The 27,998-nt window shown below is 40.8% G+C and overlaps 1 protein-coding gene and 2 non-coding genes across 3 annotated transcripts in view; all 3 read right to left on the reverse strand.

Annotated features, from left to right (window-relative positions):
- Positions 1–27,998, reverse strand: part of PIBF1 (progesterone immunomodulatory binding factor 1) — a 195,526-nt gene that overhangs the window by 89,143 nt on the left and 78,385 nt on the right. Inside the window, exons 11-12 of the mRNA XM_056109817.1 lie at positions 17,226–17,391; positions 11,299–11,449 (exon numbers count right to left, since the gene is read on the reverse strand). Of these exons, the coding sequence (XP_055965792.1) occupies positions 11,299–11,449; positions 17,226–17,391 (317 nt within the window). The remainder of the gene's footprint in view (positions 1–11,298; positions 11,450–17,225; positions 17,392–27,998) is intronic.
- Positions 16,336–16,442, reverse strand: LOC130019425 (U6 spliceosomal RNA). The gene has a single exon (XR_008791755.1). It is a non-coding gene; the product is annotated as a U6 spliceosomal RNA (small nuclear RNA).
- Positions 20,203–20,334, reverse strand: LOC130019520 (small nucleolar RNA SNORA13). The gene has a single exon (XR_008791839.1). It is a non-coding gene; the product is annotated as a small nucleolar RNA SNORA13 (small nucleolar RNA).

The raw sequence follows: 27,998 nt of genomic DNA on the forward strand, positions 1-27,998 counted from the left end.
CACATGGAAAGCCTCTATCAACAGTATTATAACAACTTTGCAAGCCATGGTATTTAAAAAAATATATTTTTCTAAATTTTGTATTGAATCACTGTGAGATAGACCCTTACAAAGCTGTTAATGATTGAATTTCAGTCATACAATATTCCAACACCTATCCCTCCACCAGGGTACATTTCCCAGGACCAGCGTCTCAGATTCCTCCCGTTACCCACCACCCCCAAACCCCTCACTCAGGCACTCCCTCCTCTCTCTCTCTCTCTCTCTCTCTCTCTCTCTCTCTCTCTCTCCTCCCTCCCTCCCACCTCTTCTTTTGGGCATTGTGGTTTGCAATATTGATATTGAATGGTTATCAAAAATATCCCTTTACCTACTTTTAACCCTCAGATCTTGTCCAGCGTGATCCTTCCCAGCTGTTATTCTCATACTGGTCTCTTCTCTGTTTTACTTACCCTCAGTTCCCCACACACTTGTGATTAGTTCCAACTACTGAACAGTCCTCCTAAGCCCTGTTTACCCTGGCCATGGATATTAGTCTTCTATTATACATATATATGTGTGTGTGGAGATGTACTATGTACCACAAATGACTGCAGTCGTTCTATATTTGTCTCTCTCCTTCTGACTCATTTCACTCGGCATAATACTCTCCATGTCCATCCATTTATAGGCAAATTTCATGGCTTCATTTTTCCTAACAGCTGCATAGTATTCCATTTTGTAGGTGTGCCATAGTTTCTTTATCCATTCATCTGTTATCAGGCACTCAGGTTGTTTCCAGATTCTGGCTATGGTAAACAGTGCTGCAATTAACATAGGAGTACAGATGGTGTTTCTGCTGTGTGCTTTTGGGACCCCAGAAGTGGTATTGCTGGGTCAAATGGGAGCTCAATTACTAGTTTTTCTAGGGCTCAGACCTCTACCTAATACCATGCACAAAAGTCAGATCAAAATGGATTAAAGACCTCAACATCAGACCAGAACCCATAAGGTACATTGAAGAAAAGGTCGACAAAACCCTCCATGATATTGAAACTAAAGGTATCTTCAAAGATGAAATACCACTGACCAAGTAAGTGGAAGCAAAGATAAACAAATGGAACTATCTTAAACTAAGAAGCTTCTGCACCTCAAAAGAAACAGTGATCAGGATACAAAGACAGCTACAAAATGGGAAAGGATATTCACTCAATACCCTTCTGATAAGAGGTTAATATCAAAAGTATACAAGGCACTGGTTGAATTCGACAACAAGAAAACATTCAATCGCATCAGAAAATGGGGTGATGAAATGAACAGAAGCTTTCTTAAAGAAGAAATCCGAATGGTCAAAAGGTATATGAAAAAAATGCTCTTCATCACTAATCATCAGGGAGATGCAGATCAAAACAACAATGAGATATCATCTCACACCACAGAGACTGGCACACATCCAAAAGAACAAAAGCAACCCGTGTTGGCATGGATGTGGGGAGAAAGGAACTCACCGTCATTGTCAGTGGGAATGCTAACTGGTTCAGCCTTTTTGGAAAACAATATGGACATTTCTCAAAAAACTAACCATGGTATTTAAATAAAACATTTTAATTAAAAAGCGAAATCATAAATAAATAAAGGATTTTATTAGTGAAATAATACCTTAAAAATAAACAAAGATTGTTATAGTTCTAAAGAGAGTAGGGACAGAAGGGTATTCCTTAAAAAGGTCAAGAACAAAAGCATTGAAATTTTCCTCTGGCTATTATGCGACTAAATGGTTGTATTAGTTTGGTTTTCATTGCATTACTTTTTCCCCCCTTCTCATTTAGTGAAACCATTTTCATCAGTGCATTTATTAAGAATTTTAACAGGTTTGCAGACTTGTTAAAAAAAGTCACCTTATACATACATATTTTATGCAAATATTAAAATAAAGAAATGATTAAGATTTTAAAAAATAAACAAAGGTCATAAAAACTAAAGGATTAATAACCCAAAGTAGCCAATGACACATAACTTCTTGGTGGCATGGCGGGGGCACACCTGGCAATGCCCAGGGGTACTCCTGGCTCTGCACTCAGGAGCCATCCCGGTGATGCTCAGGGGACCTTATGGGATACAAGGGATAGAACCCAGGTCGCCTTACCTGATGTTTATCGCTCTAATTTTTGACATATAACAATTCTAACTTTTATTTTTTAGATAATATTGTCTGTTAAGATAGTCAAAGTTCTCTGTTTTTTTCTACTTAGTTGTTTATTTTTGGATACCAGGAATTGAATCCAATGTAAGGCATATGTTCTAAGACTGAACTTACAGAGTTTTATAACAGGTGCGATAGCACAGCGGTAGGGTGTTTCCCTTGCACGCAGCCAACATGGCCGACCCGAGTTCGATTCCTCCGCCCCTCTCAGAGAGCCCGGCAAGCTACTGAGAGTATCTCGCCCGCACGGCAGAGCCTGGCAAGCTCCCCGTGACATATTCGATATGCCAGACACAGTAACAACAAAGTCTCCAATGGAGACGTTACTGGGCCCGCTCGAGCAAATCGATGATCAACGGGAGGGCCTTTACTTACTTACTTACTATTAACATTAAAAAGAAAAACCTACTTTCAGAGGTGCTTCAGATCTAAAGCAGTCACATGTTTTACATTAGTAAGTGAAGTCTAACTATCTGTAGGCTTATCACTGTAACATGCACATTTCTTGATGGATCCTTCTGTAGTAGAGTAAAACTTTAGCAAAAATATGTAACGCTGCCCCAAAACCCATCCCGTCTCACCACTCCCCCACACAGTTTCCGTCCCATGCCCTCCTCTGTTGCCCCTACACTTCCCCCTTTCCCTCCCTCCTTCCCTTCCCCCATCCCTTCCCTATGCTTTTGGGCTGTACCCAGTGATACTTGGGTTACTTCTGGTACGCAGGAATTTCTCTTGGCAGTGCTTGGGGGACCACATAAGATACTTGGGATTGAACTGGGGTTGACTGTAAGCAAGGCAAGAGCCCTGCCCACTATACTATCTCTCCGGCCCCTAAGCATTATCCCCATTTTTGAAGGAAACCTGGGTCTGTTTTATAGCTGGAGCTAATGTGAGAGATATGTGGAAGGATATACCTCTGGATATACTCAGAGGAGATATTCAGCTGGATCACAACCAAAGCCAATATTTAGACAACTATCTGGCTTTGTATCTCCAAAAAATTCTCAACTCATGACTAAAGAGATAGCTCACAGGGCTGTGTGCATGGTTGGACCAGCATCAAGTGATGCTCTAACCACCAGCAGTAGTAGTTCCTAAGCACTGTTAGGTTTGGGTCAACAATCCCTCTGCTCATGGCCCCCCCAGAGTTATAACTCAAAAAGGAGAGGGGCTTATTTAACACCTTAAGAACTCAACAGCTGTCTCATGTACTACATATGGTCTGAGAAGCACCACCAGGCGTGTCTCCTGAGCATAGAGCCAGGAGTGGACCTTGAGCATCGCTGGCATGGGGCAAAGATAAAACTAAAACAAAACCCAAAGGTCATCCTTTAGATACTGATGGACATCTTAAGTTAGAGTTTAATACTTAATGAATGAATAATGTGGTCACGATTCTAATGGTGATCCATTTATAGAAACGATGTGCTATAAAACCTTGCAAATGGTACTAAAAGAAACACAATTGTGTTTTTGAAGTACAGAGCACAGGATAACTGTAACTGGATGCCACTATTTTTCCCATGCTAAGGCATTAGGAAGGTGTGGAGAGATTGACAAAGTTACAGAACTGTGACATTATAGCAACTGTGAAGAAAGTGGTTAGATTTTGTCTGAAGAATAACAGCAGATAAGTAGGCTTAATTCCAAATGCAAATGGGACAAAAATTTTCCTTATCAGGGTAAAGAATTTGGATTTTATCCTACAGTCAACAAAAAACCCAAGAGATTAATACAGGCCAGTGAATAGATTTTTGTTCTCAGTGATACACAGAAGAAAACATCCCAATAATGGGTAAAAATGATCTAATTTGACAGCAATGGAGAATATCTCAAAAGTTATAGTAAAATCTAGTGGAAACATAGGTATAACAGCAATGGAGGATAAAAAAACCCTTATTTTAGACAACTGAACATGTGTGGAAGCGAGAATGAGTAAGGAGAATCAAAGGTTGGCAAAAGCAATTTGGGAATCAGAGGTTAACCTTGTAAACAAAACAAGAGTCAAGAAAATTTGTAAGCTTCATGGAGGGAAGAGAAACATAACCAAAGTCAATTCTTTCACCGCAGGAAATTCTTACTGATCTATGACATTATTAGTCTAGGGGGGGCAATGAAATCGTGGAAAGGAGTATGACTGTCCACAGTGTTGTATGTGAACGACTAAAGAGGATGAGGGTGAGAGTTTCAGCTGGCTAACAGCTAGATGGAGGGAGGAGAAAAAGCAACAGAAAAGAAAGGATTGAAAGCAGATGATAAACATGGCAAGAGCAGAGTTACAGATGTCAGCAGCGGCCCCAAGTAGCACGAAGAATCTTCGGACTCTGACATCCAGAATGCTGGCCTTTTGCCTTCCTCAGTGCTGGGGACTGAACCCAGAACCTCAGAGCAGTAAGGTAAGTGCTCGACAACTGAGCTGCATCCCTAGCCTTCGCTGCAGAAAATTCTTTTCTAGTGCTGAATTTCCTTTGCACTATTTGTACTTTCTGCCAACTTGAAGGTCTCTGAGAACTAATCTCACATATCCAAATAATGTACTGTTTGATTTTTAAAAAGGCAATTCAAGTAAAAACAGAATGCTGTGGTTTGCCATGATTTTAAACCTTAAGAAGGTAAGTGTAATTATCTATCTTCATGTCGGCTGAAATTTGCTGAAGGAGATGATAATCATTTGAAAATTATAAATGTCATAGCACTAAAAAATACTCTATGCTTTTTTACCTCTCTTTCTGATTTTGGGGCCACACCCAGTCATGTTTAGGGCTTACTCCTGGCTCTGTGCTCACTACTGGCAGGCTTGGGGAACCATATGGGATGCTGTGGACCAAACCTGGGTCAGCCAGGTACAAGGCAAGTGCACTACCTGCTCTAACCCTATGCTCTTATCTTTGAAATGTCAGTTAATCAGTACGTATTCACAAAACAAGAACAGGAACATTTTATTTCCACTGTTAACAAATATAGAAGAATCTAGTTTCTTAATCTTTCAGTGTCGGTATATAAGTATATATAAAAAAACTCAATTCTAAGGTGTTTTTTAAGATAGTTTGTAAAGTATCACAGCAAATAACTAACTTCTATATTCTTTCTATAGTGTTTATTAAGAAAACATATATACATTAATGCATTATATATGGAAACAGATGGCACAATTTTATATATGGAAATATATATAACATCACTATCACTAGCACTATCACCCCGTTGTTCTTCAATTTGCTCGAGCGAGCCCAGTAACGTCTCCATTCATCCCTGTCACGTGCACGTGTAGCCTGATGACATGTTGGGGGCTCCTTCAGTGTCAGGGGAATGAGGACCATTCATTGTTACTGTTTTTGACATATCGAGTACGCCACGGGTAGATGTCAGGCTCTGCCGTGAGGGTGGGATACTCTCATATATATAACATATATGGAAAATATATATATTACATCTGTATATTATGTATAGATGACAGAAGTATAGAGCACAGGCCCAATATATGAATTCTAAATTAAACATGGTGCTTATTTTCATGTTACATATCAATTCATCATCCATGAGTTGTACTTTATACATTTTGGGGGAGAGTTTGGCCATGTCTGTTGATGCTTGGGAGTTACTCAGGGTACCATATTGCATGCAATGCAAGCACCTTAATCCCTGCATATCTCTTTGGTCCCTGAAGTGTGCCATCTAATAAAATTTAAAAAATTTGGGCCAGGAATATATCCCAGAGAAGCAAAAATGTATAGTCGAAGTGACATCTGCACTTGTTTGTTCATTGCAGCACTCTTTACAATAGCCAGAAACTGGAAGAAACCTGAATGCCCAAGAACAGATGACTGGTTAAAGAAACTTTGGTACATCTACACAATGGAGTACTATGTAGCTGTTAGAAAAGATGAAATCATGAAATTTACATACAAGTGGTACAATATGGAAAGTATCATGCTAAGCGAAATGAGTCAGAAAGAGAGGGATAGACATAGAAAGATTGCATTCATCTGGGGGATATAAAGTAACAAAGTATGAGATTGATACCTAAGAATAGCTGAGATCAGCACCAGGAGGATTACTCCATAACTTAGAGGCCAGCCGGGTATCCTAGAGGAAAGGGCAGTTCAGATAGAGAAGGGAGCACCAAATAAAGGATGTTTGGAGGATCCTCCCAGGAGGGGAGATGCATGTCGAAAGTAGACTATGGACTGAACATGTTTGCCACTCAATGCCTCTTTTGCAGACCACAACACCCAAACGGAGAGAGAGAACACAGGGGATTGTCCTGCCACAGAGGCAGGGGGGGATGGGGGGATGGGGGTGGGAGGGATATTATCCATGGTGGTGAAAAACGGGCACTGGTGGAGGGATGGGTATCTGATCATTGTATAATTGAAACCCAAGCACAAAAAAAATTGTAAATCTACAACTGTAAAAAAATAAATAAATAAAAATAAAAACAAACAAACAAACAAACAAAAAAAATTTGGGCCAGAACAATAGCACAGTGGACAGACAGCTGCCTTGCATGTGGCTGAACAGGTTCAGTCCCTGACACTCCATATAGTCCCTCAGCCTTGCCAGAAGTGATCCCTGAGTAGAGAGTCAGGAGGGAGCCCGAGCATCAGCAGGGATGACCCCCATACCAAAATTAAACACATAATTACTTATTTAAAAATAAAGAAAAGAACTATATGATGGGGTATCCCAATCCCTATCAAGATATAGAATAGTTCAATGCTCTGGAAAGTTCCCTTGTAACACTTTTTTCCATTGATATCTCGGTGACAATTATATCCTTAGAGGTAACCACTGCTGAGCTTTTTCTTCCACAGATTACTCTGGCCTCTTCTAGGACTTTAATATAAAGTGAATCACATAAGACTTAGTGGGGTTGGTGCAGCACAGTACAGCAGGTAGGGTGCTTGCCTTGCATATGACCACCAGGGTGAGATCCATGACATCCCATACGGTGCTCAGAGTACTGCCAGAAGTAATTCCTGAATGCAGAGCTATAATTAAGCCCTCAGCAATACTGGGTATGGACCAAGTATGAAAAAAAAAAACAAAATCAAAACCCACAAGAACCCAACAAACCAAGCACAAATTTTCTCATATTTATTCAAGTTATTTATCCAAGCAATCACAGTTTGTTTCTTTTTACTGAGTCGTAGTATTCTACTGCATGCATTTATGATTATTAATCATTTTCCTGTGGTAGACACCTGGGCAATTGCCAGTTTTTAACTATTATGAATAAAGTTCTTATGAATATTAGCATAGACGTCTTTCTGTGTGCATACACTTATTTTCTTTTGGGAAAAATGGTATGAAATTGCTGGTTCACTGGAGAGATAATCTGGTTTTATAGAAAGCTGCCAGTTGTTCCCCATTCACATTAACATCTGGCGTAGCCAGTCTTGCTCACTTCTTTTCACTTGCTTTTGTGTCACATTTGCCTATGCTCTGGGGTTCCTGGCTTGTTGCTTGCAGGGGTCACTCTTGGTGTGCTTGGGGAATCTATGGGTGCCAGGGATAGAAACTGGGCCCCCTGTGTACACAGAAGGTACTTCAACCAATCAATCTATCTTTTGGCCCTGGTCTTGCTAATTTCTGCCATTATAGTAGGCCGTGTTGTGGTATTATCAAAATAGCCCTTTTGATGGGCTGGAGTGATAGCACAGCAGTAGGGCATTTGCCTTGCGTCCAGCCGACCCGGCTGAGCCGGGTTCAATTTCTCTGCGCCTCTCGGAAAGCCCAGCAAGCTACTGAGAGTACCTTGCCCGCACGGCAAAGCCTGGCAAGCTACTGGTGACGTATTCGATATGCCAAACATAGTAACAATAAGACTCACAATGGAGAGGTTACTGGGCCTGCTCGAGCAAATCAATGAACAATGGGAGGACAGCCCTTTTGGTACGCACTTTGCATTTTTATAGATATGGGATATAAAAAGTATTTTTAAAAAAGATTAGCATTGAAACAAGAGGAAGTTTGTGGGTCTTTGGGGAATGGTGGTGGTGGTGGTGGTGGGGTGTTATCTCCAGTAGAGCCCGGAGTCCTACTCACTCTGTGCTTGGGTGGGGGGGGGGGCCCTCCTAGAGTTTCTGGGGATTGAGGGCTACAACATGTGATGCTAGGGTCAGCTGCGGTCAAGATAATCACATCCAGCCCTGTATTATCCCTCTGGCCCGGCAGAATGAATGGTATATCTCCAGATATTTGGGTAGATCTTACTTTCTTTTAACAGTGTCTTGTATTCATTTTTGTTACTGAATTTATTTCCAAGTACTTTGGTGTATTTTTTTTTTTTTAACCTTACTCAATTCTCTTTACTTCTTTTATAGGGATCACACGTATTTGTTTTTTAAAATTTGATACTATAGCATATAAACTTGCTTTTTAAATTTCCTTCTCCAAGTATTTGGCATTTGCTTCTAGTATGTTTTTATGTTTACATATTGCTTATTAAGTTTATCCATTAGTTAGTGACTGCTTATAAAGCTGAAAATGGAGCTGTACTCTCTTTCTTAGCCGAATGTCTATTTTTCCCTTGACCCATTTTATTTCACTTTATTATTAGTTCAAACAAAATATTTAACATGAATTATAAAAACAGAAATCCTTGCCTTATTCTCTCCCTTAAAGGGAAAGCACTTAATAGTTTATCATCAGGTATGATGTTACAATAGGTTTTTCGGTAGATGTCCTTAACAGATTGAGGAAGGCTCTTTTATTTCTGACTCACATAGAGTGAAAATATACAAAGTTACAGGAATAAGAAAGTCTATGTGCTTTCAAAATAATAATGAGGGGAAGGCGAGGCATAGTAAGATAGAAAAATGAAACATACAAAGTAATGCTGAAGAATTTTACTTTATGCTGTCTTAAGGGCTGGAGTGATAGATCAGCCGGTAGGGCGTTTGCCTTGCACACAGCAGACCCATGTTCGATTCCTCCGCCCCTCTTGGAGAGCTACCGAAGAGTATCTCCCTTGCACAGCAAAGCCTGGCAAGCTCCCCGTGATGTATTCAATATGCCAAACACAGTAACAACAAGTCTCACAACAGAGACGTTACTGGGCCCGTTCGAGCTAATCGATGAACAACGGGAGGACAGTGCTACAGTGCTGTCTTAAAAGAAAACAGAAAGGCATTGAAACTGCTGTATGTGTCTTATAAAGTGACTATGACTCTAGTTAAGAGACTGAAAATAAACTTGGAAACAATTGCAGTTATCAATAGTCAATGGTCTTTGAAATGGAAAGAGAGAAGTTGCTAGAGAGGAGAGTACATGGGTCAAGGCACTTGCCTTGTTCGCAGCCAAGCCCTGTTTGGTCCTCAGCACCAAGTCTCCCAAGCAGTGCCAGGAGTGACTCTGGAGCACAGAGCCAGGAGCGGACCCTGAACACTTCAAAACATTTATTGACTGTGGCCCAAAATACACCATCTCCCAAAAAGGTGGAGGTGAGGATGGCTAAAGAAATGAATGAAAATTTTATTAATCTCTTTTCTTTAATTTCTTAAATTGATTCTTATCAGAAAATGTTCCCCAAATAATTAGGGTGTTGTATAGATTTGAATTACACCCATCTTGCGCTATTTCCGACTTTAAAACAATATAATATTTAAATATATAATATATATTTATATAATATATATGGGCTGGAGCGATAGCATAGTGGGTAGGGCGTTTGCCTTGCATGCAGCTGACCCATGTTCGATCCCTCTGTCCCTCTCAAAGAGCCCGCAAGCTACCGAGAGTATCCAGCCTGCATGGCAGAGGCTGGCAGGCTCCCCGTGGCGTATTCTATATGCCAAAAACAGTAACAAGTCTAACAATGGAGACATTACTGGTGCTCACTCGAGCAAATCAATGAACAATGGGAGGACAGTGCTACAGTGCATATAATATAATATAATTATATTATAATATAATATATAATAAAAATATATAATAAAAATAGCACAGTGGTAGGGCGTTTGCCTTGCATGCAGCCAACATGGCTGAACCGAGTTCGATTCCTCCGCCCCTCTCGGAGAGCCCGGCAAGCTACCCAGAGTATCTCGCCCGCACGGCAGAGCCTGGCAAGCTCCCCATGACGTATTCGATATGCCAGACACAGTAACAACAAAGTCTCCAATGGAGACGTTACTGGGCCCGCTCGAGCAAATCGATAAACAACGGGAGGGCCATGACCGTGATATAATAAAAATATGAAACAATATAATATTTAAATTATAACAATTTAAAACAATATAAAACACCACGGCTCTGGTGATATGTTAGTTTTAAATATTCCCCTAAAGTTAGGAACAATGTGAGAAGATAATAAGAGTGAAAAAGGGAAATTAAAATTAAAGGCCAACAACTATAACATGATACAGTCTGTGACCTTCGATCTGTCCTTTAAGATTCATTTGACTGTCATTTTCCCTTTTAGGTACTGTGTGCCTCCAAGGTGAAATGATTCATCATGTATTCGATAACTGCCTTTCTCTAGCTTATAGTACTTATTCACAGTTTTAATTCTCTATTGATATGTTTGTCACTCCCATAAGACTTGACTAGAACCTGCTAAGCAAGAATTATTGCATGAAGTCCAGAACCCTAGTATTTCTCCTACATGAACTGTTGAATGAGTGAAAAAAACAAAGAGAAAAAAAATCTATCCTATTTGCCTAATTTTTGGGTATCTCCCAACTATTAGCATTATATAAAATACTGTTTTTTCTTCTTCTTCTTCCTTTTTTTTTTTTTTTTGCTTTTTGGGTCACACCCAGCAATGCTCAGGGGTTACTCCTGGCTCTGCGCTCAGGAATTACTCCTGGCGATGCTCGGGGGACCATATGAAATGCTGGGGACTGAACCTGGGTTGGCCGTGGGCAAGGCAAACGCCCTACCCGCTGTGTTATCGCTCCGGCCCTTAGATAAAATACTTTTAAAAACAGAATTAAAAAAAAAACAACACCAAACCATTTTTAAATGAAATCTATCAAAAGAAATTTTAAATATGATACCATTGTTTGCTGCCTGAATTTTTTAAAAAGAAAGAAAGAAAGAAAAGAAGAGAAGAGAAAAGGAAAGAAAAGAAAAAGAAATATGGAGGGGTGGAAGCGGGAACGGAGGCAACTTACTTTCCGCAGTTTGCATGATTATTTCATCCAGCTCTTTTTCCAGTTTCTCATAAATGTCTAGCCTTGTCTGATGCTCGGAGTTTTGTGTCTGAAGTTCAATAATGCGTTTTTCAGAAGAGGCTTGGAGACTATAAAATTCTTTAGTTAAAACCTAATAGTGGAAGAAAAAAGAAAGTTAAGGTAGAATTAAATAGGTTAACAGTTAAGACAAAAATAATGTTATACACAACTAACTTGGGCTTTTTTTCTCTTTCAAGAAGTGATTCAATCAAGAGAAAAGAGATCAATTTAGATGATTGAAAAGATTCATTTATTTTTAAGGTGAATTGTTCCATTTTTTAAAGTAAAAATTATAAAGTACTTTACGAGCAAAATAATCAAGTGGCAAATGTGTGGAAGTTCCGAAAAAAACTTTATGTAAGAAAGAAAGGATCACAAAATTGTGAGGCAGTGATACAAAAAGCATGGAAATTCGAGGCATTTTGTTAAGAGCAAAAGAATCCTTTTCTTCTTCAGTGTAAATCATCAAAGGCACCGCTGTGAATTAATGAAAAAAAAAAAGGATGCTTTTTTTTGTGACAAAGGAACATCTTTTTTAGTGGGTGAGGCACACACTTCCTGTTTCTCAGCACGGAGGTGGGGGGTGGCCGTGAAATGCCAGGATCAAGCTTGGCTTCTCACACACAAGTCATGGAATCCAGTCCTTTGAGTCACCTTCAGCCTAAAGAAGTCGTATCTATTCTGTGTGTGTGTGTGTGTGTGTGTGTGTGTGTGTGTGTGTGCGCGTGTGTGTGTGTGTGCGCGTGTGTGTGTGAATGAAGATATGCTTTATTGGGGTTTATTTAGAAAGATGTGAGGGGAGAGAGAGGAAGACAGAACACAGGCAAGCAAAGAAATATTAGACAAGCAAGTGAATGTGTGTTCAAGGGACAACAAAGGCTTGAGGAGCAGCTTAAAGAAACACCTGAAGGCGCATATGCTGCCCAGTCCATGTGCTATTTGTGCCCACATGGCCGAGCGCATGTGGCGTCCGCATATGCCCTCTTGAGATGTGGACTCTCATGCTTCCGTATCTAATACTGGGATGTGTGTAGGGGCTCTCTCCGCCTTTGGAGAAGCCCGTGTTCTCTCTTGAGCATGTTACTCTTTCACTTTCTCTCCCTTCTTCCCCTTTCTAAAAACCTCCAAATGAAACCTCTTTTACTTAAAACAAAAACAAAAACACCTTAAGGCTTACACTCCAATTATCTAGAAATTTTATCAGTATGGACCAAATTATGGAGTAACTCTATCACTTGCTTCCTTACACAGCATACGCAGTGTATTTCTTGAGAATAGATACGACTAAGAAAATGTTTGGAAGCCAGAAAGATTTGGATTTCAATCCAAATTGGCTTTGGCACTTATTGATTGTGATCTCAGACTATAACTTATTCTTTTAAGTCGATCTCAAAATACTGCTGGATTATTCACTGTTATACAGCAGCGTAACGAGAACATAGTATGCAATGAAAACTATAACCGTCCTATAAATACAATTATCAGAATGCTTTACGTGGCTCAAAAAGTTCTCCTGTACTCGTATTTATTTAGTTAAGCTGATTCATTAACCCATAATAGCAGTAATTAAACAATTTTAACTTTCTCTAATAACAGAAAGTTAACTTAACTAATGCATGTGAGTTATCCTATAACATCTGTGATTAAAAATTTTAACTTTAATTAAACACAGAGTTCAACATATGCATGTGACAGTGTACTTCCCATGATGTGGAGAAGATTCAGAAGATCTATTGACAGATCTGTAGATCTGTTTTTATAGATTTGGTTTTTAAAAACCAAAATTATCACTTAATTTTTCTTATAAATTTACTTTGATGATTTCCATGAAAACTTTTCCACAGAGGGAACCAAGTCTGCAGGCCAGAACGGACAAGTTCTGGGCTTGAATTTCAGAATAATGGCCACTGCCCTCCCCAATAAAATCCCCTGTCCCGCAAAGGTATTCCTTTGGAGGGCAGAGGAAGAATAGTTTAGGAATTATATCTGCAGGATGATCCCTCGCATCACGGATTGGGTCAGGGAAAAAAAAAGCGTCTTTTATAGCATTCGTTTTCCTTTACTGTTGCCAGCTCGGAATGTTTTCAAGAGATGCATTTTATTCATTATAATGAAGGGCTGCTTAGTGAAGCAACATGAAACTTTCACAGGTTCATTATACCGAGGCACGATTCATCAAGAACCTGGTGGCAGAGGACCTACCGATTCCATTGTCAAAAGAAAGCACCCATAGGGGCAGGATTAAATTCCCACAGCACAGTGGATAGGAAAAACAGCCGGCAAAGAAAACCCGCAGAAAAGAGGAGTTGAAGAAAAATCCAATTTTTATTTATTTTTATAATTCATTTTTTGGGGGGCCCACGAGAAGGTGCTCACGGATCGCTCCTGGTGGGGACTGGAGGGCCATATGGGATGCCGGGGATGAAACCTGGGGTGGGGGGTGGGGGGGGGGCGTCGTTCAAGGCGAGCGTCTTCCCTGCTGCACTACCTTCCTCGCCGTACTATCACTGCAGCCCCCAATAATCCCATTCTACAAAGCCTGAACCGAATTCTCAGACTCAACCCAAACAAGTAAGGTGGTGATATTTCTGCAGCAAAAACCTAACCTTTTTGTACCATCTGCAAGGGCAGGCTGGAAGGGAGGGTGGGTGGAAGAGGGACGGGAGCGTGTCCCCAAAGAAAACTTCCTATTGCGTTGGATTAATTGATCTCCTTCTGCTGTGGTTTATTTTGTACATTTTTTATGTGTGTGTGTGGGTGGGGAGGGGCTGGGGGGCACACTGGAGATCCCCAAGCTTTCCTCCTGGTTTCCTGTCATGGAACACGGCTGGTGGTGCTTGGGGGACCACACATGCTGCTGGGGATGACAGGGGGCTGGCCCAGTGCACAGAAGCACGTGCAACCCTGGACTTTATCTCTGGCCATAAAACTTCAAAACTCCCCCTTTTTTTTTTTTTTTGAGGCTGGAAAGAAAATAAATTAAAAATATACCTTCGACCCCATCATCTCTCCCAGAACAGGGAAGTGGCCCCCAAACGAAGCTCTACACTTTGGTGAAAATAAAAATATTTAAAAAATGTTTCCTTTCTACCTCTGTTGTATATACAGGGAGTTGATAGGGGAAAAATGTGTACTTTATGGAATAAACTTTAAGAACCAAAATATAGTTTATTTTAAATAAAGTAACAGATCTTTCATCTCTCTTACATAGCTATAGCACTGATTATATATTAGCTGAATTAACCTAAAGGTTAAAAAAACTACCAAGGCCCTGCGGTCCTTGAGCTGGACCCCAGGATTGGATACTTGAAGGGTATAATTTGAAAAGTTAAAATCTTCTTTAAGAAAAAAAAAAGGAAGTTAAAATCCGCAAGCACGGGGAAATTTACATTTTTTTACTATGTATTAAGAGTTTCTTTTTCTGGGAGTGCTTCAAATTTGATTATGTTGAAACTTAGGAGTAATTTAAAAGCAAATGACTGCCTTATTGCATTTCAATTATTCAGTTTAAAATAAAGTTCTGAAATAATATAATTAAATTAAAAAAAACTATCAAGGGCACTATTTTTTTTTTTTACTTCAAAGTCATCTTTTGTCATTAGATTTTTCATTTTTTATTTTTTTTGGAGGTCACTTCCAGCCATACTCAGCTTGAGGTGCCTGATGGTTCAAAGCCAGAATAATCTCTGAGCACTGCTGACTGCTGGGTGTAATCCCCAAAATAAAGAAATTGGTAAATGAGATAAAATTGCCAGATCATTTTTTTTAAAGCCTGTAACACAGATTACCAAACTGTCTTCATGAAAAGGTGTTTAATTTTCTAAATGCATGAGATTTCCCATTTAAATCTTTAAAAAAAAATCGACGAATTTAATTATTTTAGGAAGCGTGATTAACAGTACTGTTAATGGGGGGGGGAGGGTTTCAAGCATCAAACATTCTAGCACCAGAGTGTCCCAACCCTCCACCATTGTCCCAGAGTCCCCTCAGTCTGGCCCCTCATTTCCCCTGCCTTGGAAGACAAGTTCTCAGTTTCTATTGTCTTTGGGCATTTGTGATTTCCCTACTATGTTACTCATATTCCACATATGAGATCATTCTGTATCAGTCTCCCTGTCATTATTATTATTATTATTTTATTTTTATTTTTATTTTTCATACCTAGTGGTACTCAGGGGCTATTTCTGGCTCAAAAGACCATGCAGTACCAGGTCTTGAACCAGGCTTCTGCATGCAAACCGTCTTCCCATTTAAGCAGCAGTTCCCATTTAACTACTCCTGCCAGCATGTTGAAAATAATAAGCCATCCTCCCATCCTCCCTCCCCCTCTCCTTTCTTTCCTTTTTTTAAAAATTTTTTAAAATTTTATTTTATTTTATTTTTTTATTAGTGAGACATATGAGGTACAGTTGTAGACTTACAAATTTTTGTGCTTGGGTTTCAATTATACAATAATCAAATTTCCATCCTTCCACCAGTGCCCATTTCCCACCACCACGGATCCCAGTAACCCTCCCACCCCCCATCCCACCCTGCCTCTGTGGCAGGGCATTCCCTTTTGTTCATTCTTATTGGGCGTTGTGGTTTGCAAAAGAGGCAATGGGTGACAATCATGTTCGGTCTACAGTCTACTTTCAGCAAGCTTCTCCCATCCTGGGAGGATCCTCCCAACACCTTTATTTGGTGCTCCCTTCTCTATCTGAGCTGCCCTTTCCTCTAGAATGCCTGACTGGCCACTAAGCTATGGAGTAATCCTCCTGGTGTTGATCTCATCTATTCTTGGGTATTAATCTCATACTTTGTTACTTTATATCCCCCAGATGAATGCAATCTTTCTATGTCTATCCCTCTCTTTCTGACTCATTTCGCTTAGCATGATACTTTCCATATTGTACCACTTGTATGTAAATTTCATGACTTCATCTTTTCTAAGAGCTACATAGTACTCCATTTTGTAGATGTACCAAAGTTTCTTTAAAAAATATGGAACGCTTCGCGAATTTGCGTGTCATCCTTGCGCAGGGGCCATGCTAATCTTCTCTGTATCGTTCCAATTTTAGTTTATGTGCTGCCGAAGCAAGCACCCCCTCCTTTCTTTTCCTCACTCCCTTCCCCCCTTCCTTTTCTCTCTCTCTCTCTCTATATATATATATATATTTTTTTTTTTTCTTTTTGCTTTTTGGGTCACACCCGGCAACACACAGGGGTTACTCCTGGATCATGTACTCAGGAATTACTCTTGGTAATTCCTGAGAGACCATACGGGACACTGGGAATCGAACCCGGGTCAGCTGTGTGCAAGGTAAATGCCCCACCTGCTGTGCTATCACTCCAGCCCCTCCATCTCTCTTTTCAATAACGGTTTCTGGACTACAACTGTTGGTGCTCTGGGGGTGACATGGGTGACGTGCAGGACAGAATCCTGACATCCCACTTGCAAAACATGCACTCTTTCTGTTATCTTTTGGGCCTTGTGACAAGCCATCTTATATACATGTGAAAGAAGTTTAAATTCACATTCATTTCTTTTTTAAATTTTAATTTTGTAAAGTTGTTCATAATAATTGATTACATTCAATATTTCAACACCAATCCCACCACCACTGCACCTTCCCATCACCATTATTTTGAATTTTCCCACCACCACCCAAGCCTGCCCCAAAGGCAGATGCTAAATAATTTATTTTGAAATTCACATTTATTAGAGATGATCCATATTTTCATGTTTCTTAGTGATTCAGTCACCTTCTTCCCTCCCATTTGTCTAAGAGAGGAAGGTCAGTCATGTGCAAAGGAACACTGTCCTGCTGTATAATCTTTCCAACTCTTAAAAATGCTAATTTGAAAAGAAAGGTTTGTACATGTACCTCCAATTTTTTCTGGTATTTCTCACATTCCAACTGACACTGTGTGAGATTTCTTGCCGTTTCTTCTTGGATAAGTTGAATACGTTCACTTTCGAAAGATTTTAACTTACTTTGATGAAGAAATTCTGATACTTTGCTTTCTGTACTAAGCTGAAGGTCTCTGTACCTGAAAGACACAGAAAGGATATGAAATGCCAAAGAAACCATAATGATGCACAAAAACATAAACGTTATCTTTAATACATGTTAGTCTATTATTGCATATTCAGCAAATAATAATTTTTTTCAGCTAGATAGGCATGAGGTTTGAAAACAGATTATGTTCAGAGTAAAAAACATGTCAACTGGGGCTGGAGGGATGTATAGTGGGTAAGGGAGCTGCCTTGCATGTGTGGGACCTGGGTTTGAGCCTCTTCACCCTATAGAGTCCCGGAGCCCTTCCGGGAGTGATTACTGGACACAGAGCCTCCTAGGAGTAAGCCCTCAGCACAGCTGGGCATGGACAAAAAAAAAAAAGAAAAGAAAACATAACAATCAACTTCCTTCATTGTCTTACTTTCATTCCTTTCGTCCCCCAAATTATTTCCTATTATTATTATATTTTGTAAGACATTTACAATTAAAATGTAAGAAGCAAACTTCAGTCATTATCATCAATTAAAGTGAATTAATTTCTATTCAATTAATAGGCCTTTCAAGATTACCATCATTGCTTCCTACGCATGCTATTCTGTTCTAATTCCAACCAAGAAGAATGGCATGAAATACGAACATTAAATTGTAAAAAAACTGAGGCTCCTCATATAAAATTTTAGGTTAGTAAATGAACCTATTTGGATACTAACAAGAAAACATAATATACGAATAACTGTCACTGTCTTCCTGTTGTTCACTGATTTGCTCAGTGGGCCCAGTAACATTGTGAAACTTGTTGTTACTGTGTTTGGCATATCAAATATGATACAAATAACAAAGTTAAATATTCAACTACAAGTATACTATTATGACACAGATAAAGAACACTTTCTTCATTGCACAGGTGTGACTAATAATAAAAAACATTTCTACTAAGCATAAATTACTATATGTTAGAAATTTAAAAATACTTCAGGTAGATTTTACTATAAGAGAAAAACAAGACAAGATATGTTATACCTTTTCAGGGAGCTATTATGAACCCAGTATGCTGTTATATGCTATTAAAAATCTGTGATTTAAATATTTATTTAGTCCTTATATTAAGCAAATGTGTGACTGTTGTAGATAAATAAGTATTTTACCCTTAAAATCTCAGTTCTTGAGGTGGGAATGATAGCTCAACAGGTTAAGTGCTCTGCATGTGGTAGGCCCAGGTTTAATCCCGGCCAAGCATGTCACCCAGAGCATCTCTGAGATTTGCTTTCCTCATCACTAAGCCTGGAGTTGTGTTGGAGCACTATGGTGTGTAGTCCAGATACCAAAGTCACAAAATAGCAACTGTTTGTTTTTTTCAATTTTAAAAGCATTTTTTTTTTTCAGAAACTGAATAACCATGAGATACACAGTAACAAAGTTGTTCATGACTGGGTTTCAGTCATATAATGTCCCAACAGCCATTTCTTTTTTTTTTTTTTGCTTTTTGGGTCACACCCGGCGATGCTCAGTGGTTACTCCTGGCTCATGCACTCAGGAATTACTCCTGGCAGTGGGTGCTCGGGGGACCATATGGGATGCTGGGAATCGAACCAGGGTCGGTTGGGTGCAAGGCAAATGCCCTACCCGCCGTGCTATTGCTCCAGCCCCAACCAACAGCCATCTCTTGACCAGAGTACAACAGCAACAACTGTTGTTTCTGAGCAAATAAATAAACAGAAAAAGCCAGGGGAGAATGGTAAGTGCTCACTGTGGAGCAGACAGGAAGGAGACCTCACTTGTTTGACACAGGTGTGGGTTTATGTGTGAAAGGCTGGAGGTCAATGCAGAGAGGCTGATGGGGGGAGGAAGAAACAAGGGCCTGTGGAGAGCAGGAAAGTAAAAGCAGAAGGCGTATTTATAGGGGCTTAATGAATCCTTCCAATAGCACTTTAGGGACGTCCTGTTGTTGCTGTTGTATTTTGGGGTGCTGATAAGGAAGCCAAGGGTCAGAGTACTCTCTGCCCCTTCCTTCCCATGAACTGCTGGTGGTACTATTGCAGGTCATGGTTCTTGCACACCTGCTCAAGGCGCTCACTGACTGCAGCATTCCCTTTGTTGCAATGCTTGCAAAAGTGGTCCCGGGGGCCACACTCCTGAGCTGAGGTGTGCAAGTTTTGGTGGTGGTGCAAACTTTCGTATTTGGGGGGTGGCTCTGGGCTGCTTATGCACACAGGCTTGGCAGTATCTGCACTTCCTGGCCGTGGTGCTCACTCATCTTTTGGGGGAGGCCACACTCTTGGAAATGGCAGCAATGAAAATGTTCATCGTATGATCAAAGACAGGCAGGCATTAGATATTAGCTATAGACTACTTCATATTTGGATCTTCGTTAAAGGCAACTGATGCTCAGATTGGAAGAAGTACCACTGAATGTGTGTTGGTATACGTTATTCAATATACAGCAAGTCTTACCCACTGGTTAACTCTACAGTCTCTATAAAATCCCTCTCAATATCTTATTAGTTCTGGAATTTCCAATTTTTAAAAATGTTTTCTGCTACACAAGATTGAAAAGCCAAACAAAAATAATTATCACAATTTATTGCTGAGTTTGGAAACATCTATGAAAAATCTGAATTTTGTTAAAAATAACTATTCATATATCAATATATTTATAAATATCACAGTTGAAGTCTTCGATTATATTTATTTGCCATTTGTTAAGGAGAACCAACCAAGATCCTCTTTGTTCAAAGTACATACCAACTCGGTATATTTAATATGCCTATTAGTGTATATATATATGTATATGTGTGTGTATATATCTACATAGATATATAGATATATAAATATGTATAAATCAAACTGTTACTTATACAGTTCCCATGATCAAGATAGTACAATCAGTGTCAGGAAAGCTACAAAGTATTCAGCCTATACTTTTAATGACGTAGCATACACTGGTTTCCAAAAGTGAATACGCAGCATGAAGGCGAGGTGAACTCTTCTCCTGTGTCCCTCAAGAGGTACTGTCAGAGCACTGAGCTGGAGTGGTCTCTGAGCCCTACTGGAGAAAGTCCCAAACCAAACCAAAATGAGAGAGAGGGAGGGAGGGAGAAAGGGAGGGAGGGAGAGAGGGACGGAGGGGGAGAAGGAGGGAGGGAGGGAGAGAGACAGAGACAGAGAGACAGAGGGAGGGACAGAGACAGAGAGAGAGACGGAGGGGGAGAAGGAGGGAGGGAGAGAGAGAGACAGAGATAGAGAGACAGAGAGAGGGACAGAGACAGAGAGAGAGAGAGAGAGAAGAAAACTCTTAAGAGTTATTTTGGTGTGGCAGTGCTACCTACTGTTGTACCAACTGTTCCTTTTAAGTTATTATGATAGAAAATTTCAAAAACTTTCAAATCTATACCTACGTATCGAACCAAAGCAACTTTGAATGAAAATTGGAAAAGCAATTACCGATGCACAAAATATGCATATACAATTATAGGAAATGAAATTCCAATGATAAATTTGGATAAAACTAACTCATCTTTTCCTTTCAGTTGTAAAATTTTGTAAATGGCAAAGAAGGCTCTGAGAAATTTCAAAAAACATCAACTTCTTAATAATGACAACTTAAATAAGAATATAATCTAAAGGATATTTAGGTTTTTGTCCAAATGTTTCCACTGTTTACATGATTTCTTCAACCAGTTTACTTCTCAGCTGTAATGCTACATCTGTCATTTTTGGCTTACAAGCTAATTCTTAAATGAATGTGATCTTTTTTTTGCTGAGTTAAAAATGCTCAGTATGTTTAACAACTGTACCATGGATTTATAAGAATTTCAAGCACGCATTTGGAGTAATTCAATGCATCCATCATATCATGATCAAATAAACATATACTATGCCATTAATAAAATAAAAAATACATAATATTTGGCCATCTTATAAAGGCAAAAATAGGTACTGCAGCTATGTGAAGACAAACTATGTGAAGATTACTTAAGTGAAACAAATATGATGAAAGGAACACTGCCCTAAAATAAATCAAAGCACACATGAGACAAAATTAGAGCATAATATTTTATAACATTTGAATGGGCAGCACTTTTCCATCTGTGGCAACATGAAAAGTAGCACTTAAAATTCAGTTTGAATCATCCTTTAAACCAAGAGAACTAATTTTATCCCTGCTTCACAAGACTGAAAACTTGTCCATGCTGTTTTCACTATATACCTCAGAGAGTTGGGCTTCAGTAAAGGAAAAACTAATAAAAAAATATAAAAAACTGAAATTTAAAAGTGTACTAAGGCTGGAGCGATAGCACAGCGGTAGGACATTTGCCTTGCACCCAGCCAGCCTGGCCGAGCCGGGTTCGATTCTTCCGACCTCTCAGAGAGGCTGGCAAGCTACCCAGGGTATCTTATCCTCATGGCAAAGCCTGGCAAGCTACCCATGACGTATTCGATATGGCAAACACAATAACAAGTCTCACAATGGAGAGGTTACTGGGTCTGCTCGAGCAAATTGATGAACAACAGGAGGACAGTGACAGTGACAGTGACAAAGAGCTCTAGAGTTTCTTCCCTTCTCTGAACCTAAAGTTGTCTTTAAAATAACATTTGAAGAATATTATGATAAACTTGGGGATGGGGGGTTGGAGTGATAGCACAGCGGGTAGGGCATTTCCCTTGCATGTTGCCGACCCGGGTTTGATTCCCAGCATCTCATATGGTTCCTTGAGCACTGTCAGAATAATTACTGAGTGCATGAGCCAGGAGTAACCCCTGTGCATCTTAACACCAGTAGTTGACCTAAAAAGCAAAAAAAGGTTACTGTCGTCGGGTCACCGCAGGGGGGAAAGGGTGCTGTCCTTCTACCTGCTCCCCCTAGGCAGCTCAGTGGCCGCCATCCTCCAGAGGCCATTGGACAGTCAGGTTTGGGCCCTTAGTGACAAGACACCTGGGGCCTCACAGGAAGGGGGTGGAGCTGGCCTTTTCCTACGAAACCCCAACTCATCGCCCACGAACGGCCTTTCTGGCTCCTGATCGAGCTGCTTAACGGCCATGATCCCAGAGACTCAGGAACAAATCTAAGAACCCAGCAGGGTTTGGCAGAAATCCCTCCAGATTTAATTGTTAAAATTTCGGAATTTCAAAATCGCACGGCCACTACTGCAGCCATGCGACATCATATGTTATTCATAACCAGCAATAGAAAACAAATAGTCTACGGTTGCCTTTTCAGCAGATCTGAGTGTTGGGGTGAAATCCCAAATAATAATGGTGGGTTTGGTGTCAAAATATTGAATGTGATAAAAGTAGAGAGAGAGAGTAATTTGGAAATCATCTGCCCCACAGGTAGGGGGAGGGTGTGGGATGGGGGTATACAGGGGTTTTTGTTGGTGTAGAATGGGCACTGGTGAAGGTACGGGTGTTTCGTTGTATGACTGAGACTTAAACCTGAAAGCTTTGTAACTGCTCTCACGGTGATTCTATAAATAAAATTATAAAAAATGAAAAAAAAAAGGTAAGGTGGAATTCATGCCCAATTCAATCAGCTAATGAGTGGCTGAATAAATAGCAGTACTCCTACATTTAAAAATATAGGGTCAAGCATAAATAATAGGAGAGGTGGTTAATCATGATTTTATCTTGTTTCTTCCATAATACAAGTTCAGAGAAAGGAAATTTGTTCACTACAGCTGACACATAAAGCACGATTTGAAGCCCCCCCAAAAGGGGGGGGGGGAGTCATTTATTTAAACTAATTTCCTATGAACAGGCCAATTTCATAAATCTTAAGTTCTACAAATCAGTATTTTGAAAATGGCCTAAAGAATTCCAGGAGGGCTTTAGGCAACTGAAACTTTACATTAAAAGCCATGGGTCTTTAGATCCAGAGAGCTTGGTGGTGGAGCTGAATCATCAGGGAGACTTTGTTCTTTTTATAAGCGTGAGGATGACTCCTAAGTTTGATTGGGGGGGGGGTGTAGATGAGGGGGGAGGGAGGTTGGGCTCTGGGGCATCCAGAGAACACACCTGATGATGTTTGTTTATCAGACTATCTGCAGTGTCAGGGACTGAAGCAGTGTTCGTCGCAAGTGGCCATTTTCTTTCTTGCTTTTTAAAAAAGTTTTATTCAGCACAAGTCAAGTAAGCGTTGAGTTCAGAAAGCTGAGAAAGCTGACTGGTCAGGGTGACCCCTCTAGTAGGAGAGTGGCCCCCTCCCCTGTTCTTGCACTCTTTTTATCCCTGATTTTTGCAAGTTGCCCAATTCTTGGTGGTCTGGCTAACTTTCTGGTAACCTTTTACTTAATCGGCAAAGTGGCCCTTTTCAAGGCCAATGCTTTACCTCCTGTACCGTATACAGGAACCCTAACTCAATTTTACCTAGACCAACTGGGGCGGGTTATCAGAACCACGTATGGGAATCCTATGGTGAGGGATCTCCTTGTGTGCAGAAGATTAAACCTGGGTTAACCATGTGCAAGGAAAGTGTCTTAATCCCTGTACAATTTCTCTGGCCTCTGCGGAACATTTTTATTTATTTATTTTTGCATTTTGGGTCACACCCAGTGATGCTCAGGGGTTACTCCTGGTGGTTCGGCACTCAGAATTACTCCTGGCAGTGCTTTGGGGACCATATGGGATGCCAGGGATTGAACCCGGGTCGGCCGTGTGCATGGCATAGGCCCTACCCACTGTACTGTTGCTCTGGCCCCATAGGTTTTTTTTTTTCTTTTTAATTGCTTTTTGGGTCACACCCAGCAATGCACAGGGGTTACTCCTGGCTTTGCACTCAGTAATTACTCCTGGCAGTGCTTGGGGGACCGTATGGATGCTGGGGATTGAACCCGGGTCAGTCCTTTTAAAAGCTTTTAAAAGGAACTTTTTAAAAGTTCCTTTTAAAAGCTCTCAATGACATGAAGTTAGATCTACTGAATCAAAGTCTCTGAGAAAAGATCTGAAATTTTGAGTCTGGATTATTATATAAATAATGTAGGTCAAATGTACACATCAATGCCTGTACAATGAAACTATTTCCTTAGGAACACAGTTAACGCAACTTGGATTCCCAGGACTGAGCTATTACCAAATATTTATTTATAAGCTCTTCATCTTTACTGAGTCAGTGAGGGAATGAATGAATGGAGCCATCATTTCTAGATGTCATCAAATTAATTTTGTTTGTTTGGAGGCCTTATCGAGTGGTGCGCAAGGGGACTGCGTCTGGTAGTGCTCAGGAAACCAGGGATACTGGAGATCAAACCTGGGGCTCCCGCATCCAAACTCGGAACTCCAGCCCTTTCCACAATCTCCCCGGCCCTGTGATCATGAAATAGGCTCAAGTCAGGAGAGAGAACTCTAAAGTATCACAAACAAATCTGATGAGGGCGATCCTTTTTGGAGTATGACACAATCAGTGCATTAAGGTGATTCTTTCTAGGTTAGGGTGTCAATGTAACATAAAAACAAATTACAGGGGGTGAAGAAAAAAGAAACCCAAATGATTATAGGATCGGTCTGACTGAGCTACAAGAAAGATTAAAGTTTCTAAAAATGTAGTCTGGCTAATGACTAAGGTGGCAGCAAAGAGACATGACTCCATTCTAAAAGCATTTTAAAAACATTAGTGCAAAAGAGGGGAAAGTGAGCATGATATGGCCACGCAATGCACTAAGTCCTGTAATGAGTCAGTTGTTGCCAAGTGAACACACAACTTCAGGACTCTAAGTGCAGCTCACCAACCAACCCCTTACAATGCAATAAAGTCAATTATTGAGGGATGTTGAATAAAAGTGAGGAAGGAAAACACAATAAATCACCAATAACCGAATCACTTCATTAGATTTCCTTCCCTTTCTCTAAATTTCCCTCACTAGATTTTTAATGGATTAAATATTTAATAAATTAGTAGCTATTTAATGGTTAGTTATTAATCCATCACGTTAATTATTGGATTAATTTATTCAGTGGATTAAATAACTTTTTTTACTGTAAAATGTTACCTTGGGATTTTCAAACAAAGAGCTATTAAATATCATGTTAGGTCAGTTAGTTAACACGTATCATGCTGTGATCATCTTCCCCCCTTTTCTACAGTTATGTATCAAAATAAGAAAGCTCAAAAAATTCTAGAAGTTGTCATTCAGTGCTGGATATACAAATGTGAGGCTCAAGATAAACTGTAGCACTGTAGCACTGTCTTCCCGTTGTTCATCGATTTGCTTGAGAGGGCCCAGTAACGTCTCCATTGTGAGACTTGGTTGTTACTGTGTTTGACATATCAAATACGCCATGGGGAGCTTGCTAGGCTTTGCCATGCACGAGGGATACTCTCAGTAGCTTGCCGGGTTCTCCGAGGGGGAAGGGGGGATTGAACCAGGGTCGGCTAAGTCGGCCGCGTGCAGGGCAAACACCCTACCAGATGGGCTATGGTTCCAGCCCCAGGATAAACTAATAAAAGTATATAATAATCAAGGAAACCGTAAATTTTAATTGGACAAAAAATACAAACACCTTGCATTATTGTTCTGAAATGTTTTTTCCCCCCGTCTTAAACAGCACCCCTCTCAGAGAGCCCAACAAGCTACTGAGACTATCTCGCCCACACGGCAGGGCCTGGCAAGCTCCCCGTGACGTATTCGATATGCCAGACACAGTAACAACAAAGTCTCCAATGGAGACGTTACTGGGCCCGCTCGAGCAAATCGATGAACAATGGGAGGGCCTTTACCTTTACCTTTACCTTAAACAGCAATTTCTTTCTTTCTTTCTTTCTTTCTTTTTTTCTTTCTTTCTTTCTTTCTTTCTTTCTTTCTTTCTTTCTTTCTTTCTTCCTTCCTTTCCTTCCTTCCTTTCTTTTTTTTTTTTGCTTTTTTGGGTCATACCCAGAGATGCACTGCGGTTACTCCTGGTTCTGCACTAAGGATTCACTCCTGGCAGTGCTTGGGGGACCATGTGGGATGCTGGGAATCGAACCCAGGTTGCCTACTTGCAAGGCAGATGCCCTACCCAATGTGCTACGGCTCCAGTTCCCTTCAATAGCAGTTTTTTGGGCCTTACTCTCTTCCCTCCGTTTTCCTAGACTGTGTCTCGTTGTGGTGCCCGTGGGAAGCTGCTCTGCCTGCACTTGTGACACAGCCCTGCCTCCTCTTCCTTCTCTCTCACTTTCTCCTGGAACCAAGACTGAGGACCCTGGTCCATGAGAGCCCTGGGATCTGCAGCCAGAGATGATGCAAAAGGCATCTATGCAACTTCAGCTGGAATCCGCAGTCTGCCTCCTGCCAGCGTGTGGAGAGACAGCGCACAGGGAAGGAGTGACGGGTTAACGCCCGGGTTTATGGTTGCTCTCCACGCACATCGCTATTTTTCACGTAACCATCTCCAAAACGCTAACCTCGAGTTTAGAACTCTTTCTCTCCCTAGAAATAAAGAAACAGACTCAGAAAAGTCTGAGCAATGCAAGTAGTGAAGCTGAAACTTGAACCCAGGGGCCTGCCTCAGATTTCTGAACAAGCTGTAAGTGACAGAAAAGCACTGAAAAAAGTGGGAAATCTGGACTGGAAAGGGGCTCACGTGCACATCAGGGGCGGGAGGGGGAGGGCAGACACAGCCAAAGGAGGTTGACAGGTGAAGCTCAGGGCAGGGCTGAAAGGAGAACAGGGAAGAAGACAGCCAAGGGCGCGCTGCAGAAAGATGAGAACACACGAAGGGGTCCTGGGCACAGGGAAACCTGTGTTTTGGGTCAAGGATTAAAGGAGGCGCTGGTAATTAGCAGGTGTTCTGGGTGTCTAGGAAAGAAGTCTAGAAAAGTTAATTCGGCTCGTGATGAACAAAGGTGGCTAGGATCCTTAGCGACACTTAGAGAATGGGAATGAATATTAGACATTTCACTCCAAATTATGAAGAGAATTTTTTTTCCCCCACTCTATTTTGTTTTGCTGTGAGGGCCATGCTTGGCAGTGCTCCAGGCTTACTATTGCCTCTGCACTCAGGGATAACTCTTGGCTGGGCTCGTGGGACCAAATGCAGGCTGGGGGTTAAGCCTAGGTCAGGTGCATGCCAGGCAAACTCCCTACTTGCCGGACTATCTTCTGGATCTGTTTCCTTTGCAAGGAGAGGTGCGGTTTAGGGCTGCATTTGGTAGTACAAAGGAGCTACTCCTGGTTCTGAATTTGGGGACTGCTTCAGGTGAAGTTTGGGGGGGACATGTGATGCTAAGCTTGGGGCCACCTGCTTGCAAAAAAAAAGCACTATGCCTATGGAGCGATCTTTCCCACTCAGAATTATGTCTTTAAAGTCATAATCCAGCTCAAGAGGAGCACAGGAAATGACCAACTCTTGACCTTGGATCATAGATGGAGAGTACAAAGTTGAGAGAGGTAATAAGAGAAAAGTGGACACGAGGGGTTGGAGCGACGGTCGGTGGGGAGGGTGCTTGCCTTGCTAACAGCTGATCTGGAGTTGAAGCCCAGCAGGCACCTTCATTGCCCCTCGGTCCTGCCAGGAGTGGTCCCTGAACACAAAGCCAGGAGTCAGCCCTGACTGCAGCACAGTGCGTCCCCCAAACACAAACAAAAAGAACCAAAACCCCTGGAGAGGGTGAGTTAGAAATGAGAAAAGGCCTTTGGCGGAGGATCTTGGGCACGTTGGCAACGGAGA

This window comes from Sorex fumeus, unplaced genomic scaffold (assembly GCF_029834395.1).
Source record: "Sorex fumeus unplaced genomic scaffold, SorFum_2.1 ptg000008l, whole genome shotgun sequence".
NCBI classification, from domain to species: Eukaryota; Metazoa; Chordata; class Mammalia; order Eulipotyphla; family Soricidae; genus Sorex; species Sorex fumeus.